This window comes from Oculina patagonica, chromosome 2, assembly GCF_052425735.1.
Source record: "Oculina patagonica isolate OP01 chromosome 2, crgOcupat, whole genome shotgun sequence".
Taxonomy (NCBI): domain Eukaryota; kingdom Metazoa; phylum Cnidaria; class Anthozoa; order Scleractinia; family Oculinidae; genus Oculina; species Oculina patagonica.
This window is the reverse complement of record NC_135759.1, coordinates 32,765,035-32,782,113: the sequence shown is the minus strand read 5'-3', so window position 1 is coordinate 32,782,113 and position 17,079 is coordinate 32,765,035. Positions and strand designations below refer to the sequence as shown.

The 17,079-nt window shown below is 40.0% G+C and overlaps 1 protein-coding gene and 1 pseudogene across 2 annotated transcripts in view; both read right to left on the bottom strand.

Annotated features, from left to right (window-relative positions):
* The window catches only part of LOC144644226 (uncharacterized), a 98,460-nt pseudogene that overhangs the window by 59,881 nt on the left and 21,500 nt on the right, over nt 1-17,079 (bottom strand). The gene's annotated exons all lie outside the window — the stretch shown is intronic.
* Nucleotides 834-15,687, bottom strand: LOC144638567 (uncharacterized). Its single transcript, XM_078497762.1, has 7 exons — nt 15,610-15,687; nt 15,017-15,293; nt 14,137-14,247; nt 13,287-13,397; nt 6,012-6,122; nt 5,684-5,775; nt 834-2,901 (listed from the first exon to the last, which is right to left on the bottom strand). The coding sequence occupies exons 1-7, from the start codon at nt 15,685-15,687 to the stop codon at nt 2,257-2,259; spliced, it is 1,425 nt and encodes a 474-aa protein (XP_078353888.1). The 3' UTR covers nt 834-2,256.

Sequence of the window (17,079 nt, the reverse complement as noted above, 5' to 3'; positions counted from 1 at the left end):
AATCCAAAAACGGATTTTGACGCACCAAAATATTTCTCCGAGGTCGATTCAATAAAGAAATTCAACCTTAGATTTTATGGATTTGTTATTTTCGCGTTTTTGGGAAATCTGAAAAAGGACTTGCAAATCTGTTCTTGTGAACAGCGGTCTATGCTCCGCCAATTCTGCGAGCGCGATCCAGCGGGGAGCTTTAGCAAACCACGATGGTAAACAACTTTTGTTTAGCATTGAAAAATGACACCGCGTTCTCGAGACAGCCTGGCATTGTAACACTACCCCGCTTTCTTGTAACAGTCGGCAAGTGCCGCTCGTAGTGCCTATCTTTAAGCTTCATTAATTATTAACCATTATGCATCTCGTATCATGAGCTTGGGAGGCCTGTGCTTCCGTCAGTGCTATTCACACAGTCAACCCACAATCCGGTAGTTATTGCTCCATCGAAAAGTTGATGCTCCAAATGTCAGCTTTCCATATTCGCCAATTCGGTTGATTTGCCTTATTAACATAAGGGTAATATTTAACTGCATGCAATGACATTGCATGTCCAAAGTACAAAAGCAAAACACGTTTCTCGGTTGTTCATTTCTTTATGATCGATAAATATGGCAAGAGGACCAGCGTGCATGTTCCCCAGCTTCCACCGTCTATGTTATCTATCTAATATCTTTTAGGCAGGGAGTGAACAATTTGAGGAAGCAAACTAAGGTGAACAGTTGGTTGGAAAAGTGAAGAGTAACATGGGTAAAAGTGTCACAACCAACACCCTCACCATCCCTTTCCCAGCTATCAATGCAATGATATTGCATTGTCACGTTAAGAAAAACAAGGTGCTCTTTGGCGTCGTAAGGTTTTATTTGTATCACGCTTAATGAGGTTACAACTCGATATAAATCAGCTAATCGGCTTGTACTCTTCGTTATTGAACAATTGACATTTTACAAGTACCAATACAGTAGCATTCTATGAGATTCGCAAGATAATTCATTATTTTCAGCTGTCCGAAAACTCAGAATTAAACATGGCTAGATTAAGTTAGTTTGTGTACTTGGCAAAATTTGTATTTAATTAACTATAGGAGTCGTATATTTAGGAAGTAATTTAAATACATAGACATATGAAAGAGTATATTGATCTCAATTAAGCTCCTGTAGAAACAAAAATTAAGTTTGAGCTTGTGGAATTATCCAAATAAGATTTTAAATTCCCAAATTGATAACATGAAACACTAATAAGTGCTAAAACAACGTAAGTCGTTGGAAATCAGGTTACTAAGAAAAATCATTACTATCCGTACTTTAAGCCATTCCAATCACGAAAATAACAATACGATAATAAAAAAATGCGGAATATGTAACCAAAAAAGACTAAGCCGTTACTTTCTTTTTATGTTTCATCATTATAAGACCTCAATATGTAACAGAAATGGTGTTTTCTTTTTGGCAATATTAAGTTTGATTATTAGTAACAATAATTAGCCGAAGGCGAAAAGAAAATTGGTTAATATTTACCGAGACGAAATTGAGGAAAATATTACTAGTGTCTACTGAGCCTGAGGCGAATAATTGTTTTAGTATAGTTTTCAGAAGCGAATATCAAGAAATAATAAAGTAAAGAACTAAAACAGTGAAACAGCAAATGCAACTGCTGGCTTGCATACATGCTAACCAGTTTAATGCATCGATTGCAAAGCAATTTGCGCATAAGTAAGACAATAAAGCGGAGCAAAAGAAACAGTTCAAAACAATTATGGTTATCGTTTTGAAATGAGTAGCTCTAGACTAAAGGGGAATGAATTTCGGTCACCCAATCTGACACAGTTTAAGATGGCCGCGTGACCTACGAAACTATTGCGTTTTATTCTGTTTTATACGCTTAATGCCTTCGACATCATTTCTTGAAAATATATTTGGTCCAAGGGTCTTGGTAGTCATTTTTCAAAGTTCTCAATGTTTTGGATATCCGTGACTTGGAGTGATTTCTTTCGAATTAATGGAAATTTCGGTCAGCAGCTTACTTGCCTGGAAGACAAAGGTGGCAACCATTAAATGTTATATTTAATTTACCGCCTAGCGCGGTGAATATATTGTCAAAAGCCGAGCTCTCGACCAATCAGAATGGCCGATTCTTATATTCACCTGTGAAAACTATACTAAAATAAACATTCCTTTCAAATATCCCTTAGTTCACTTACGCAAGATTCTTTAGTGTGTTCTACCGTATAAAAAGCATATTATAGCTGCTTTTAGAAAAACAAAGTTACTTAATCCACAAATTAAGAGAATAACTGGAAGAAAGAGAGCATTCATCACCAAAGTCGCCATCACAGTTCGAGCTATGTACGCCAAACTGGGCCGCGTTTTGCTCTGTGATGCCAATCCCATGATCTGCTCTTTTGCATGAATCACCTCCTCCACCAATCATCATCACGGATCCGTCACCAGTATCCCAGTCACACCAGAATGACAGGTAACGACTACTTTGAAGATTGCTGCTGCAGTGCATCTGGCTAAAGCCCGCTGTGGATGAGTAGCTGCCGCCATAGCCTGAGATGTAACAGTTTCCACGGCATGCGTCACTGTTCCACACAGCGCCATTCCTAAAGTTGCCAAAACTTGTTATAAAGCTTCTAAAAGTTCTCCCGCCAGTGCAGCTGCTGGTGTATAACAAGGCTGTGTTAGAGCTGTCATCACTCCGGGTTATTTTGATATAATCGCCTGTGACAAGCCAGAATGCAGGTGATATCATGTCGTAGTTATCTGATGGACTGGTAACGCTGCCGTAAGTAGATGTGCGGTCATACCACCAGCTGCCGCTAGACTGCATCCAGTTTGCACTGTCAGCATTCGAGAAACGTGAGATGAGAGTCCAGCCACTACCGTTAGATGACATGTCACAGTATACCTAAGAAAACCAAAAAGAGTACGCTATTTTAAAAACCCTGAACATTTCCCGGCTGTAAGAATATTTAATGATTACTTAGCTCTAGTTTTTAATTCGCTTGATCATTATCACATGGCAATTCCAGACAATTATAAAATAAATAGCATTTTGTTAAGGAAAAAAAAAAACAGCCGAAACGTCTGTCTTGTCATCAGAAGTTTAGCAGTCAGTAACAAAACATTTCTTCGAGTTCTTTAATATAAGACAGTAAATGAAATCTGAAATTTACAAGCGGAGAAAGGTTTTTTATGGTTAATACTATTCCTTCAGTGGATAATATCGCAAATCTTTAGTTATTTGTGCTTGCCATTTCAGGGACTAGGCCCAGTTTGTCTGGCGGAATGGGTTCTAAATAAGAGAAAGCGATCCAAAGTTGGAGAAGGAAGTTGTTTTATTTGCCGTGTTGGTCACCTGCCAGCAAACCATATAGCTTTCTGTTTTTAGAAAACCAGGACGAAACCTTATAGACCATAACCTAAATGTTCTTGATGCTAAGGGTCATTGATCTTATAACTTCCGTAATTCAGCCACAAGAAGGATCCCTTATTGAATGTAACCTGCTTGTGTAAAATTTAGGCTTCAATTTTTTTCTCTCTGATTCTGAAATGTATACATTTAGCAAACTAAGCACATTTTAGTCGATAAGTGTGGACGAGCTAAACTACGCTCTTAGCAGTTTCCTCTTGTATTTAAAATGATTAACCCTCGATCAGAAGCAACAAAAAAGAATGGAAACCAAGACAAAAAGTAGTACAAAATGGTCCTTTCAGCCCAATTAAGCCAAGTAAAAAAATACAAATGTTTCTCGTCCCCGCCCGCTTCATTTTTGGGGACCGCCTGTCTTTTTTTTTATTATTTGTTATTGAAAAAAATGGAACGAACAAAAACCAACAGGCGTTTCTTTTACTTTGTACCTTGTTCGAAATTCTGTAAGTTCCGTAAGTTATGGGCTTAGTCTGCGTTTTAATACGAACTTAGGCCAAAATTTTAAAGCCTTGGCACGCTAGTTCCGTACTGGATAGGTATAGTATAACCTTGCAGAATTTATTGTGAAAAAAATCAATATTCGAGCAGCATAGGCAAGGAATGCAACGAAATGATAAATAAAAAATAACAATAAAAAGCGCCCGCCCGCTCTCTTTTTTATAGAAATCCGGACGAGAATCATTTGTATAATTTTAATTGGCCTAAGATGCTTAAACGCCCACAGATCGCATGTTGTTTACAAAGTAGAATGTTCTTGTTGTCTAATTACATGGGTGAGACCATGAAAAATTTGGAAGTGCGAATTGATAAACACTCAAACCCTCCGAGTGACTATGTACCCGCCCGTCATCTACGTGAAAATCCATCTCATTTTTTCAACTAACAAATTCTTTGCACAGCTCAATCTTTTGATAAGTGGATCGATAAAGTCGATGATGATCCAACAGTGGCATCCGAGTCTGAACATTCATTCTATTGTTTCAAACCTCTTCCCATTGAGAATCATCCGATATATAAACAATATGTGAGAGGATAGCCTGCGAGCAGGCTCACCTTGGGGCATGCACGACACGAGAGCCACACGAGAGCGGCGTTAGCCGCGAGTGAGCCTGCATCGATCTCTGCTAATTTTTCACTTCCACCCCGGAAACCGCAGGAACACTGATAAGTCAAATAAGTTTCACGGGAATAGAAGTTTGACAGGAACGTTGACAGCGAATAAACCTGATAGTTTTAGATTTATCGGGAAAATTTCCAATGCAAACTTTCCACAATGTCGATTGTGAATGCTACACCGAAGAAATAAAGCAAGCGTTGAAAAAAACCTCTTCTTCCTTCGGTTAGAGATTTCTTCCGACTGTGTGCGTGTCGGCTCGTGTGATCGCAACAGAAAATTCCTTTCAAGCGTCAAAGCAGAAAGTTTTCGTCGGTGTTATCCTCGCTTAACTGTGCTAATATGTTGGTTTACAAGTGACAGCCTCCGCGAATAAATCCGATAGAGTTTTCCAGGCTTGTGCACGGAAAATAAGAAATATGCACGAGCTGTATTCGTTTGTAGCTAAAGCGCTGCGGAAAGGGAAATCGAATGCGAAGAAAGCGAAGACCGATTCAAGCAAAACGGCGAGTACATCTCGGTTCATCAACAAACTTTTAACAGCGTATCCTGCTCCTTTTTTAGGTTAGCAGAAACAGACTAGAACTTCGCTGAAACATTAGAAATACACGCACTCGACTCTCTCTCCATAATATTGATGATTGTTGACGACTGATTTGCGACAGCCCGCGGCAATCTGAACGACTCCATGGGAATCTGATCGCACCTCATCAAACAAAACAGATTGACAGTTTTCTCACCTTTCTCGCCTTTCGGCCAATGGTATTTCACTTTGCTCAGGCAAAGCAGAAATGAAAAATATACAGAGATCAAAGCAGGCTCACTTTATTGGCGCCACTCCCCGCCTTATCGCTACGCTCGCCACTCACGTGTGCCCCAAGGTATATTCGCGCTAGCGCCACTCCCCGCCTTATCGCTACGCTCGCCACTCGCGTGTGCCCCAAGGTATATTCGCGGGTGCCCCAACGAGAGCCTGCTCGCAGGCTAGTGAGAGGACGGTTATTAAAACTACCCTGATTAAGTCGAAAACGTTCAGGGCCGGGGTTTTTTCTTTTTAAAGTTTTTAACAATTTTTAAGCTTTATAAAATTAATAGTTATTTTAAAAATAGTACAGGTCTTATATGAAAAGCGTATGAGCCTACCTGAAACGAATTACCATTAACTTTCAAAGAGTATGATCCACTTGAGGTGTATCCAGCGGCCAGCAGATTTTTGCATGATATTCTCGCGACACCTTTGTGGAGAAATCACGACAACATTAGTGCTGCTGTACGTTTCGTTACTGCCTTGAATTGATTGGAATATCCTCCTTGGCACTTGAATCCTCCAGAAAAATGCCAAATAGAAATTTAGCGAGGTGCCTCAATGATACTTTTTCACACCAATCTGATTAGTTGACCAAAACATTTGAACAAAACATAGGCAATTCGATGGCATTAAACCCCTAATAATTGGATTACAAAGTAATACCTTCACAGCGTCTTCCAATAAACACGCTTGGACAAACACAAGTAAAGTTGTAAACTCCATCCACGCAAGTTCCACCGTTAAGACATGGACTGGATTTACATTCATCTGTGTCTGTAAAAGAAGTTGGAAAGAAGTATGACTTTGTTTTAGTTTTTATTAGAATTTCTATTAGAGCAACGTCTGTCCACTTAGTCCAGTCCCTGAACTCTCTTTTCCGCGCGCCCTTTATAGGGGATGAACCCAGGCGCGAGAAAAGAGAGTCCAGGATAAAGTCCAGGATAACTTGCATGCGCATACTCAGAACGGACCAATCAGAAGCGAGGAGTGTGGCGTTACTTGCTTGGGACGCCCTTAAGGGACGCCCGCGCTTGGTTAAAAATGCTCGCTCAAATAACGAATTCAACTACGCAACCAAGCGCGCAAATAAATGCAAGAAGAAAACTGTGCTAAATTAATATTGCATTCAAATTCAATAAACAGCTACAAATACACTAATAAGTTGATGAATAGCGATTCGTGTATTGGCCGTTAGCTTTTAGTAGACACTGACTGGCAAGCTAGGCTTTTTTTAAAGTTATTCCGGTGATCCTGCTTTAGTACACGGTCGCGTAGTTGAACTCGTCATCTATGCGCGCGCGTTTTCAAAAGTGCTACCACGCATGCAGATGCAAGTTATCCTGGACTAGGACTCTCTTTCCTCGCGCCTGGGTTCAACCGCTATAAAGGGCACGCGGAAGAGAGAGTTCAGGGACTGGACTACTGTTCACTAAATTTGAGAAATAACTGAATAGCTGCTCAAATAGGTGGTTTTCACTGTCACACAAATGTTACGCCGCAAAATAATAAATCCAAAACTATTGAGTCAAAAAAGTCAAGAACATTACAGGTTGTAGAAAACTACTATTAAACTACTTGTTCAAGTCTTAGGTCTGTACGGTATTCCCTACTAGAGTTATCCGTCAAAATGTTTCACGCAAATTTAGAGAGCACAGTGTGGAAACGCCATGTTAGAGCCCAACAGCTTGGGCTCCAACATGGCGGCCGGAAATCAATGAAAACATCTGGTATTTACTTTTTCAACAAAAAGCGGTAAGATCACCCTAATGAACATGTAATCATTCACATAAACACTTCTCGTAAAACCTCAACTATTCAGATTGTTAAAAATCACAGGATGAGGCATCTTATTAAGGAAACGTGACAGCCTTCTGGCGGCCATCTTTGATCTTGTGTGGCGTAAAACTCGGAAATTCAAACTCTCGTCTAAATTCACTCAATATAATCCACCCGTGCGCAATAGTACAAAACAAAAAACCATTAACACAACTTATTTGCTATTGTGTGCTCACTGGAGGCCGCACAGTTTATTATTGACTGCAGAAGTACAAGGAGTCAAATATCTTAAGAACCTACAAAAACAAACTAGGAAAGTACCAACGAGCGTCCATAGGATGAAAAAAACCTCACCGCGCCCGTAGCGGTAACGCAGAGGAAAAACCCCAGCCCTATGGATAGTACTCTCCGACCTGCTGGGCTCGGTCTTATTAAATACTTAATGATTTCGAAACTGAGATCAAAGATTCAAAATTATCTTTAACGTATCCATCTTTAGCATTTTCACTTTGCTAACGACCGTGTCTCTTAAAGAGTCTATCAACAATCCCTGCATTGGCGGCAGTAGTGGCTCCTCCGGTCCTAAGACTGTGAAGACTTATGCAGGAAACGTCAGTGATGTCCTTAAAAGCGTCCTTAATGATCTCCCTGGCTCTAGTGTAGCTTAAGGACCTTAAGCCTTGGTGCCGAACTTTCGAAGTGGACCGAGGAGACGAGAGGGCTCTGAACAAGGGTAAATCTTCACAAAGATCAATTTTTGCGGCAGCGATGTATTTCTCTAAGGCCTTCACAGGACAAGTTTTTCCGGTCTGATCTCGCGATTGTAATCCTAGCCCCTTCACGGAATTCGTCTGTCTTGGACGATTCTAGAAATATGGACACAAAAGTAGGAACGAACTTTATGTCACAAGCTCTTATGGCGTAAAGCTCACTGAAACGAAAAAATTCAGCATAACCTATAAGACTTAGAGCTCCTGTTCTCAGATCCCACAAAGAAGGACACTTATCTGAAATCTTGGAATTAACAAGCGCCTTTATCATTTCCGGAGCGATGGGTTCCTTCTTCGTTTTCGGTTTCCCCAGGATCCTTTGGGAAGCGCTGACCAAAGAAGCAACTAGGGGATGTACTGAGACGTCCGGCAAACTGGCCAACTGTAAACTGTATTGAGAACTGGCGAAGGAGAATTCGCATCGAGGATAAGGCATTGAAGGTAGACTGCAACATGGAAAGAGTTGGCTGGCATGTGGATAAAACAATTGGACGAAGCCCAATGTTTCCATCGTTTGAAACCGGCCAAGGAACGGGGCAGATAGTAAGTACCATCTGCTTCAGACGCCAGCACGGATTCCTGGACGCGGCTAGCCAACGGCTGCAGGTAATCAGGAATTGAGAAATAGAATTCACGCCACATCTTCGACTTGAACACATCTAAAATGATAAAAGAACTAACAACCAACCAAAAAATGAAACTAATAAATGATCAAACACCACGCAAAAAGTAACCAGAATAACAACAAACTACGTTATAAAAGAACAAAAAACATGAACAGGCAAAATACAAAATAACCCAACTTTCTGGGCGCAAAAAATAGCCAAAAAATTTCATGCACAGATGGTCCAAAACTCATCAGATGCAAATATAATTTACGTCCCGGACGGACACAGAAGGTCCTATACCTCTGACCTCTTGGGCGCTAGAGGCCTCTTACCTTCAGGAAACATGATCATGGTCTTGAACTTCTTAGGCCCACCCTGTCGGGCACAGAAGGCCCCATTCTCCTCTGGGCAGAAAAAAGGCCGCTCATTTTTCTAAACATTTGAACAAAGATAGTCCCAAAATCCACGGGCGCACAAAAAACACCTAAAATATTTGGGCAAAGATGGTCTCATTCTTCACGGGCGCAAAAAAGGCCCTTGAAAGATTTTGGCACAGATGGTCCCATAATCCTCGGGCGCACAAAAAAGCCCCTGCAATATTTGGGCACAGATGGTCCCATTCATCTCGGGCGCAAAAAAGGCCCCTAACATATTCAGGCACAGATGGTCCCATAATCCTCAGGCGCACAAAAAAGGCCCTAAAATATTTGGGCACAGATGGTCCCATTCTTCTCGGGCACAAAAAAGCCCCTAACATATTCGGGCACAGATGGTCCCACACTTCGCGGGCGCACAAAAAGGCCCCTAAAACATTTGGGCACAGATGGTCCCATTCTTTACGGGCGCAAAAATGCCCCGAAAATAAATAAATAATTGGTCACAGACGAACATAACCTCCTAAAAAACCAAAAAAAACAAAGGCACATCGTCATTATATCATAAAATATCGCATCTGAAAAGGAAAGAAAAAAATTCTAATCATAAGAAGATAAAAATAAAATTCAGTCGCCTCCAGAGAAGAACACCAAGATGAAGAAATTAGCATACAACTACTCCTTTAATACTCTACCAAATCCCTAGATAGTTCATACCGACGAGAGAATATTTTTCCGCTAATTTTTCAAAAACGCGGAAAAATTCGACTCTCGTCTAAATTCACTCAATATAATCCACCCGTGCGCAATAGTACAAAACAAAAAACCATAAACACAACTTATTTGCTATTGTGTGCTCACTGGAGGCCGCACGGCCCAAGAGTACAAAGAAAGAAATGGATGGCAAAAAAACCTGCCAAAAAAAAAACAAAACAAAATACTAAATGGAAAAGAACCTAGCAGGCAAAATGAATTCTCAAAGCAAGCATTCTGAAATTCAAATTCTCATAACCAAACATACAATACATCTACCAGGAATCAAGGCTTCTTTATCGATTCTTAGCAGTTGGAAGGTCCATCCAGTCAACAACAAAATCAGAAAAATTATCCCCACCGGCACTAATCATCGGCCAGAATGGAGCCGGAATGCCACAAAGGAACAATAAGTGTCCCAGACGCTTGGCAGTTACGCATATAGAGCAACACTCGCGGAATAAGGCAAATAGGGGGAAACGCAGAATTGTTCTCCCCCGCCGAGATCATTACAAATGGATCAATACCTTCTGAACCCGTATTCCAAAACCTAGAATTAAATCTAGAAAGGTTAGCATTTAAATAATTAGCAAAACGATCGATAGAATGCGGGCCCCAAACTAAGTCAATGTTTTGAAATGTATTCCACGAAAAAAAACCCAGTCATCGGAATCATAAATGCGGCTGAGAAAATCAGCTTTGTCATTCTGAGATCTTGGGATCCATTCCATCTCGATCGAGATACCGCGAGAACAGCACATGTTAAAAATAGACAAAGCTTCGGACTGCAAATGACCTTTGCTGCTGCCAGATGAAATGATCCTAGGAACGTTCTAATTGTCCGTGAACCATTTTACAGTCAAGCCCGACAACTGGTCCGAAACTAAATCCTGACCGCATTGAACGAAATAGCCACCAAAACCAGTGACACTGCATCAGAATAAACAACGCCAACAGCGCTAGACTTAGGTGACATACGCTTTCCATTAATAAAGTCAATATTGTTTTGCCAAAATAAAAGTTCATTGCGAACCTCAGGGGACACGTACAAAGGTTGATCCCAGGAGGTTCTTGCTCAATGGCGGCATAACAATTTCTGGTCAACAATCTCGTAATCTTACCAACAGCACACGACATCGATAGAACTTGCCCTGTTATAGAAGCAAGACCTCTGGCTGAAATATTACAACTTTGAAGGCAAACATCCATGGAAGATTTCAGTTTGTGTATTCGCTCTTCAGGAATAAGAATCAAACCCGTTTCAAATTTTAGCACCGACTAACCCAGAAAAACTAACTTCTGAACGGGCTCCCAATTCGATTTATCATCATTAGGTGTAAAACCAGCCGAAGAAAGATCGTTGCGGACTTGAACACTGATGTTTTTGGCACTTTGAAAAGACAAATTTCCCCCGATGCCATCATCGAGATACATCAAGGCCAAATAGCCGCAACCCCTCCAAAACTAAACTAACTTGAACTGGTGCATCACTTTGGAAAAAATATAAGAAACTGAAGTTAGGCCAAAAGGCAACACCTTAAACTCGTTGAATTTCATCACGCCGTCTATCGAAGGCCATCTGAACGACAGAAAACTTCATATGCTCTTCACAAATTGTCAATGTGATGATAAGCAGATTTAAAATCGAAAGAGGAGACAAACATTCCAGGCGAAAACATTTGAAGAACAGTTCTTAAGTCTTCATATTTGTTCTGTTTGTTGGACTTCTTAACAATAAACTTATTTGGATGAGACAAATCTAAAATAAGACGCACTTTCCCAGATGATTGAACAGCAACATGAAGCGGATTACAAAATTGCGGGTATTATCTGACTTCTCTTATACAACCACGTTCCAGAAGTTCTGAAATTGCTTCTCGAACAAAGGTGTCCCGACGAAGGGCTGATGATCTGTTTTCAATCGAATATGGCAAAGGAGATTCCTTGAAAATAATCTAGAACAAAGTCAGAAGCCTTGACTGAATCACGCCAAAATGAAAAGTTAGCATGCAACTTTCCCTGTGAAAAGCTGGATCCTTCGACGCCCTGATCAAATTCTGACTGCTCCAATAAATCAAGATTTTGCTCCTGAAGACGAAGGTTTATCTTTAGTGTTGCACATATATTGCATCAATACCAACGTTTACCGCATCGATAACACAAAAGAGTTAAAGGAGTATCGACCTTGGGGACGAAAATAACTAGAAGCTGAAGGAAAAGAGCCAGACGAACCGCCAAATCTGGGAGCGCTAAAAGTTGAAGGCGCAGTAGAGGAAACTTTTGGGCTTATTTATCTCTTCTTTTCTTGCAATGATTTAATCCTAACACCAGGTCTTTTTTCCCTTTTTTAATCTCTGAGGCGTCGGCCTCGCCGTCAGCCAAATCATCCGTCGTTGACATGTTCTTGGACTGTCGCCCAACCGAATTCAGGTTTATCCGCCAATTTAATTATCTTCTGTCTATTACATGTATTAGTCAAAGAAATACCTCTATTCAGCTCTTCCTTGGTATTAGGAACATTTCCACTTTCAAGGGCTTTCAAGGCTGAATTGCTTGTCTTGACAACTTTCCCTTTCTTCTTAAAGACGTAGTTGTCCGGTTGCAGATCCGACGCAATCTGGGCCGCTAAATCTGACTGTGCTTTTTAAAAGCAAATTGGTCTGAAGACCTTGAATTTGAGTGTTGACTGCCGTTAATATCGCATTTCTCTGTGCATCTAAAATGGCACTTAGTTCCGGCGAAATAGAGGCACTAGCTCCTTCTTGTTCTCCCATACGATCAACGAAGGCTAAAACTAACTACCAACACGAATAAAATTCAGTCGCCTCCAGAGAAGAACACCAAGATGAAGAAATTAGCATACAACTACTCCTTTAATACTCTACCAAATCCCTAGATAGTTCATACCGACGAGAGAATATTTTTCCGCTAATTTTTCAAAAACGCGGAAAAATTCGAATGCTCTATCTTAAAGACGGCGAGTTCTATCGATCAAAAAGCATTCAGAAAGGTATATATTACAGTGTGATCCAGAAAACCGTGAACACTTTACCCTATCTTGCAAACAAATGGACAGAGATGGAGCCAGCAGGTTTGTCAACTATTTCCTTAACTTCCTTTTTTAGAGTTTTTTTTTTTTTTAATTAAAGTGTTCGCGGTTTTTGTGTTCTCATTGTAAGGAAGTCTAATAGCCAGCGAAGGATAAACCCTCAGGGGTCTTGCGATTCTGAACCTGACAAAATACAGTAGGTGGTTATGTGTGTTCATGCAAGTAACCAATAGAAACATTGCGATTATGTTACTCGTGCATAGTGTATGAGCGCAAAACAAAAGATGTGCAGGGTCGTGGACCTTCCTCTTTGTTTGCTCTTTTGATGTTTGCCGGGCTTCCTAACCATTTCCCTCTATTAACTATGCTGTAAGAATAGCGTAACTTATATTCGGAAACAGCAAAGTTATTCAAGCAAACACAAAAAGGATTCTCCAGCTGACGCTGGTGAGTTCAGAAGCAATGATCCAATTAAGAAAAGCTATTCCACAGTTTTCTTTCAAAATCTTACAGTATCTTAGCAATCTATTTCTTTATCTAAATTAAATATTTTCCTTAGTTTAAATTGTTTGCATACATGTCTGTTAAAAACATCCTGCTATGAATACCTTGGCACTGATTTCCAAAAAATGGCGAAGGACAAGAACACGTAAAGTTATTAACTCCATCAGTACAAGTTCCACCATTCAGACATGGACTGCTGGAGCATTCGTCAAACTCTGCAACACAAGTAAATATTTTGTAGCGTTGAGTAATAAGTGAAGAATAATCTGGCCCTAACTTAATATTGAGGGGGTAAATTAGTTTGGAAAAGTTTTCATTTTGCAGTCCTTACTCCAAATCCAGGAAACTCGCATACAGACATTACCAGTGCTGCTACACTACTGGACCTACTAATTGCACCGTTGGGACTGATTTATATATTCATCTTAATCTTTAATTTTTTAAACGTTTATATATTTTTAAATTGTTCTTATATCTCGTATACCTCTTTTTTTATAAAAAAAATTGTTTTTAAATAAAAACTGAAACTTAAAATGTACGCGTCGCCCACGTTCATTCAATACAATGTATTTTAATAGTTCGTTTATCTATTCATTCATTTCTTTCATTCATAAGTCACTTTCCTTTCCATTATTCTTTGATTCCTTCGTGCCTTTAATATCATCCATCTATCATCAATCTATCTATCCTCTTCCGTGAGAAATCACTTGCAGTAAGTTATTCCTGTATCCATTCATTCATCCATCCGTCCGATCATCCTTCGTTAGTCGGTCGGTCGGTCGTCTCGGTCGGTCGTCGGTTGGTTGGTTCGTCTTTCGTCCGTCCGTCCGTCCGTCCGTCCGTCCGTCCGTTCGTTCGTTCAGGGTTTTTTGCCTGCAATTATAGAGATTTGGTTATTGTTTCTAACAAAGTCAATGTTCCCCAAAATTTAGATGAAACTTATTAACACATTACCTTCACATGTCCTGCCCTTGTGAGTTCGAGAGCAGATGCAGCTAAAATTTCTTTTACCATTTACACAGGTTCCTCCATTCAAACACGGCGAGCTGGTGCACTCGTCATAATCTGCAAATTAAAAACATTACTGAATAGATTTAAACAAAGCTACAATTTTTTCCTGAAGCAAAATTTCTGAGGTGTGTGCTGCTCAGAAGTACATTTTAAAAAAATCACATTACGTCACGTCACACGTAGACTTGACACGTTGAAGAAATATAATTTACTGTTTAAGCCGTTCTTAGAATACTCATATTATAAATGGATAAACATATTTTATTAGAACAAAAAGCACGCAAACTTTGCATTTTCCAGCCAAATAAGTTGAGATCAGCCTTGGATTTTACAAAGTACACTTGCGTTAAAAATCTTAATAAAATAAAAACCACCCACTCTACGACGCTTCGTTGAAAACTAAAAAAATTCTCGGACGTTTCGAGACTTCTGTCTCTACATTAGCGTAGAAATGCCATTAAGTGATAGTACGCGCTCATAGATTTAAAAAAATTAAAGTGCGTCTTCGACATACATGAGCGCGCACTTGTAATGTCACAGAAAAGCAAAGTCAATGTTATTCCGTTTGGGTGTAGAGTCTTGTAATTAACTTGGTAATCGAGTTTGGTAGAGACAAACGAGACTGATATACCAAAAATGAGATTATTTAAAACTGAGATTATTTTCTAGTACTTGTTATAGCTGCGCTTATGGCTGCCCTCGATTTTGTCGACTTTCAGCTTCATTTCAATGATAATTGTATTAAGCAAGTATAAGTTGATACGGAAATTTTATAAACTAGTAGCAAGAGCATCATGTAAGTATTTAAATAATTCGTTCCAACCTTTTTTACACGTATACTGATGGCATGCATCACAATCCACGTCATTCCACGTGTATCCATGTCTAGCACCAAGTGCGTGTACGCAGTCCTCTCCCCTTAAGTCGTTCGGTTGTTTCTCCGCCCAGTAGCAAAATTTATCAGGACACCCATCCACCCAAGAGAAAAGCCCTTCTGTTGCAATGTCATTCAAACCAATCCACGCCTTGTCGCCATTGTGTCTGTGCTGAATATACACGTTCTCTTCCTGACTTTCAATAGCGCGCACATTCGTCTGTCTCTGTTAAAAGAAATCATAAAGTATGTCTTTTTTTAAAAAATTAAGGGATAAGTTGGATAGCTGCTCAAATGGTATTTTAAGGCCAACAGAATAGCTCTAACAATCACGTTAACTTTTTTCAGGAAACAGCAAGGCTAGCCCTTTAAGCAACACAAGAAGAAAACTACTGCTGACACTGCTCATTTCAGAAAGTAATGATCTAAGAAAAGCTATTCAATAATTTCTTTTAGTGTCATACGTGCATGTCTAAATAGTTTCCCTAGTTTAAATTGTTTTCACACATGTCTCAGTGTCAAAAACATCCTGCTATGAATACCTTGACACTGATTTCCAAAATACGGCGACGGACAGGAACACGTAAAGTTATTAACTCCATCAGTACAAGTTCCACCATTCAGACATGGACTGCTGGAACATTCGTCAAACTCTGCAACACAAGAAAATATTTTGCAACAGTTTAGAAAAGTTTTCCTTTTGCAGTCCTTACTCCGGCAAATCGAGGAAACCTTTAAACAAACATTACCAGTGCTCCAACACTCTTTCTTCACAGAGAACCCACACAAGCCTTTTGCCTGTTAATGCGGAGCTTTCTAGTTTGAAATTATATATAGTAGCTTATAGTAGCCTGAATACAATTACTGTAGTAGTTGATTTTTACTTCTTAGCAAAGGGTTGTTAGAAACTGTGCTTTTTCACTGCAGTACTTTTCAGTAACCGTACTTTTTCAGGGTTGTTAGTAACTGTACTTCAACACTTGGCTATTCGTTTATCTTTTCATTCTTTTTATGCTCATGTATTTCCTATGTCTCTTGTACCTTATCTTTTTTTAATAAAAGCGATCAACGAAAAACTGAAACTAAACCACAGCATGTGCTACCAACGGTGTTACACATGTTTGTTCAATATCTGCTCATTCTTTTCTTGCCTTTATGCCTTTATTCATTCATTCATTCATTCATTCATTCATTCATTCTTTCATCCATTTGTTCATTCATTCATTCATCCATCCATCCATCCATCTAGCAATCAATCTTTTCATTCTGTAAGTCAGTCAGTCAGACAGACAGTCAGTAGTTATTTTTTCATCTATCCATCTGTAGGGGTATCTAGCATTTGCGAGCATGCTAGCCTCCCACGCAGTCGTTCTTAGGGGTGATTAATTAGCCTTGCGAGTAACGAGCACTTTTCAAAAAGCTGCCCCCACTAAGAAGCGAGCATGCGAGCACTTGTAAAAATGTGCGAGCACGAGCAAACGAGCAGCCACTAAAATTTTGCGAGCACTGTGACATTTTGAGGGACCATTCATGACCCCTATCTGTCCGTCCGTCCGTCCGCCCGCCCGCCCGCCCGTCTGTTCGTTCGTCCGTCTGTTCGTTCGTTCGTTCGTTCGTTCGTTGGTTCGTTCGTTCGTTCGTTCGTTCGTTCGTTGGTTCGTTCGTTCGTTCGTTCGTTGGTTCGTTCGTTCGTTCATTTCTGATTTCTTTTACCTGCAATCTTAGGGGCTTGGTTAATTTTTCACACAAAGTCAATGTTTCCAAACAACCTAGATAAAACTTATTTACATATTACCTTCACATGTCCTCCCCTTGTGAGTTCGAGGGCAGATGCACCTGAAATTTCTTTTACCGTTTACACAGGTTCCTCCATTCAAACACGGCGAGCTCGTGCACTCATCATAATCTAAGGGTTGAAAAAATCACTGAATATAATTTAACAAAGCCGCAACGTTGGATTTTGTAGTTTCCCTGAACCAAAATGACGTTGTTGTGTGCTGCTTAGAGGTACA

Bases quoted from the DNA above. Each gene is read 5' to 3' on its own strand.
- LOC144638567 (XM_078497762.1), bottom strand. From the start codon at position 15,687: ATGGTGGAACTTGTACTGATGGAGTTAATAACTTTACGTGTTCCTGTC. The intron at 14,248-15,016 runs GTTGGAACGAAT...TTTAATTTGCAG, and splicing joins TCAGTATACGTGTAAAAAAG to ATTATGACGAGTGCACCAGC. The intron at 13,398-14,136 runs GTAATGTGTTAA...CTTGTGTTGCAG, and splicing joins CAAGGGCAGGACATGTGAAG to AGTTTGACGAATGCTCCAGC.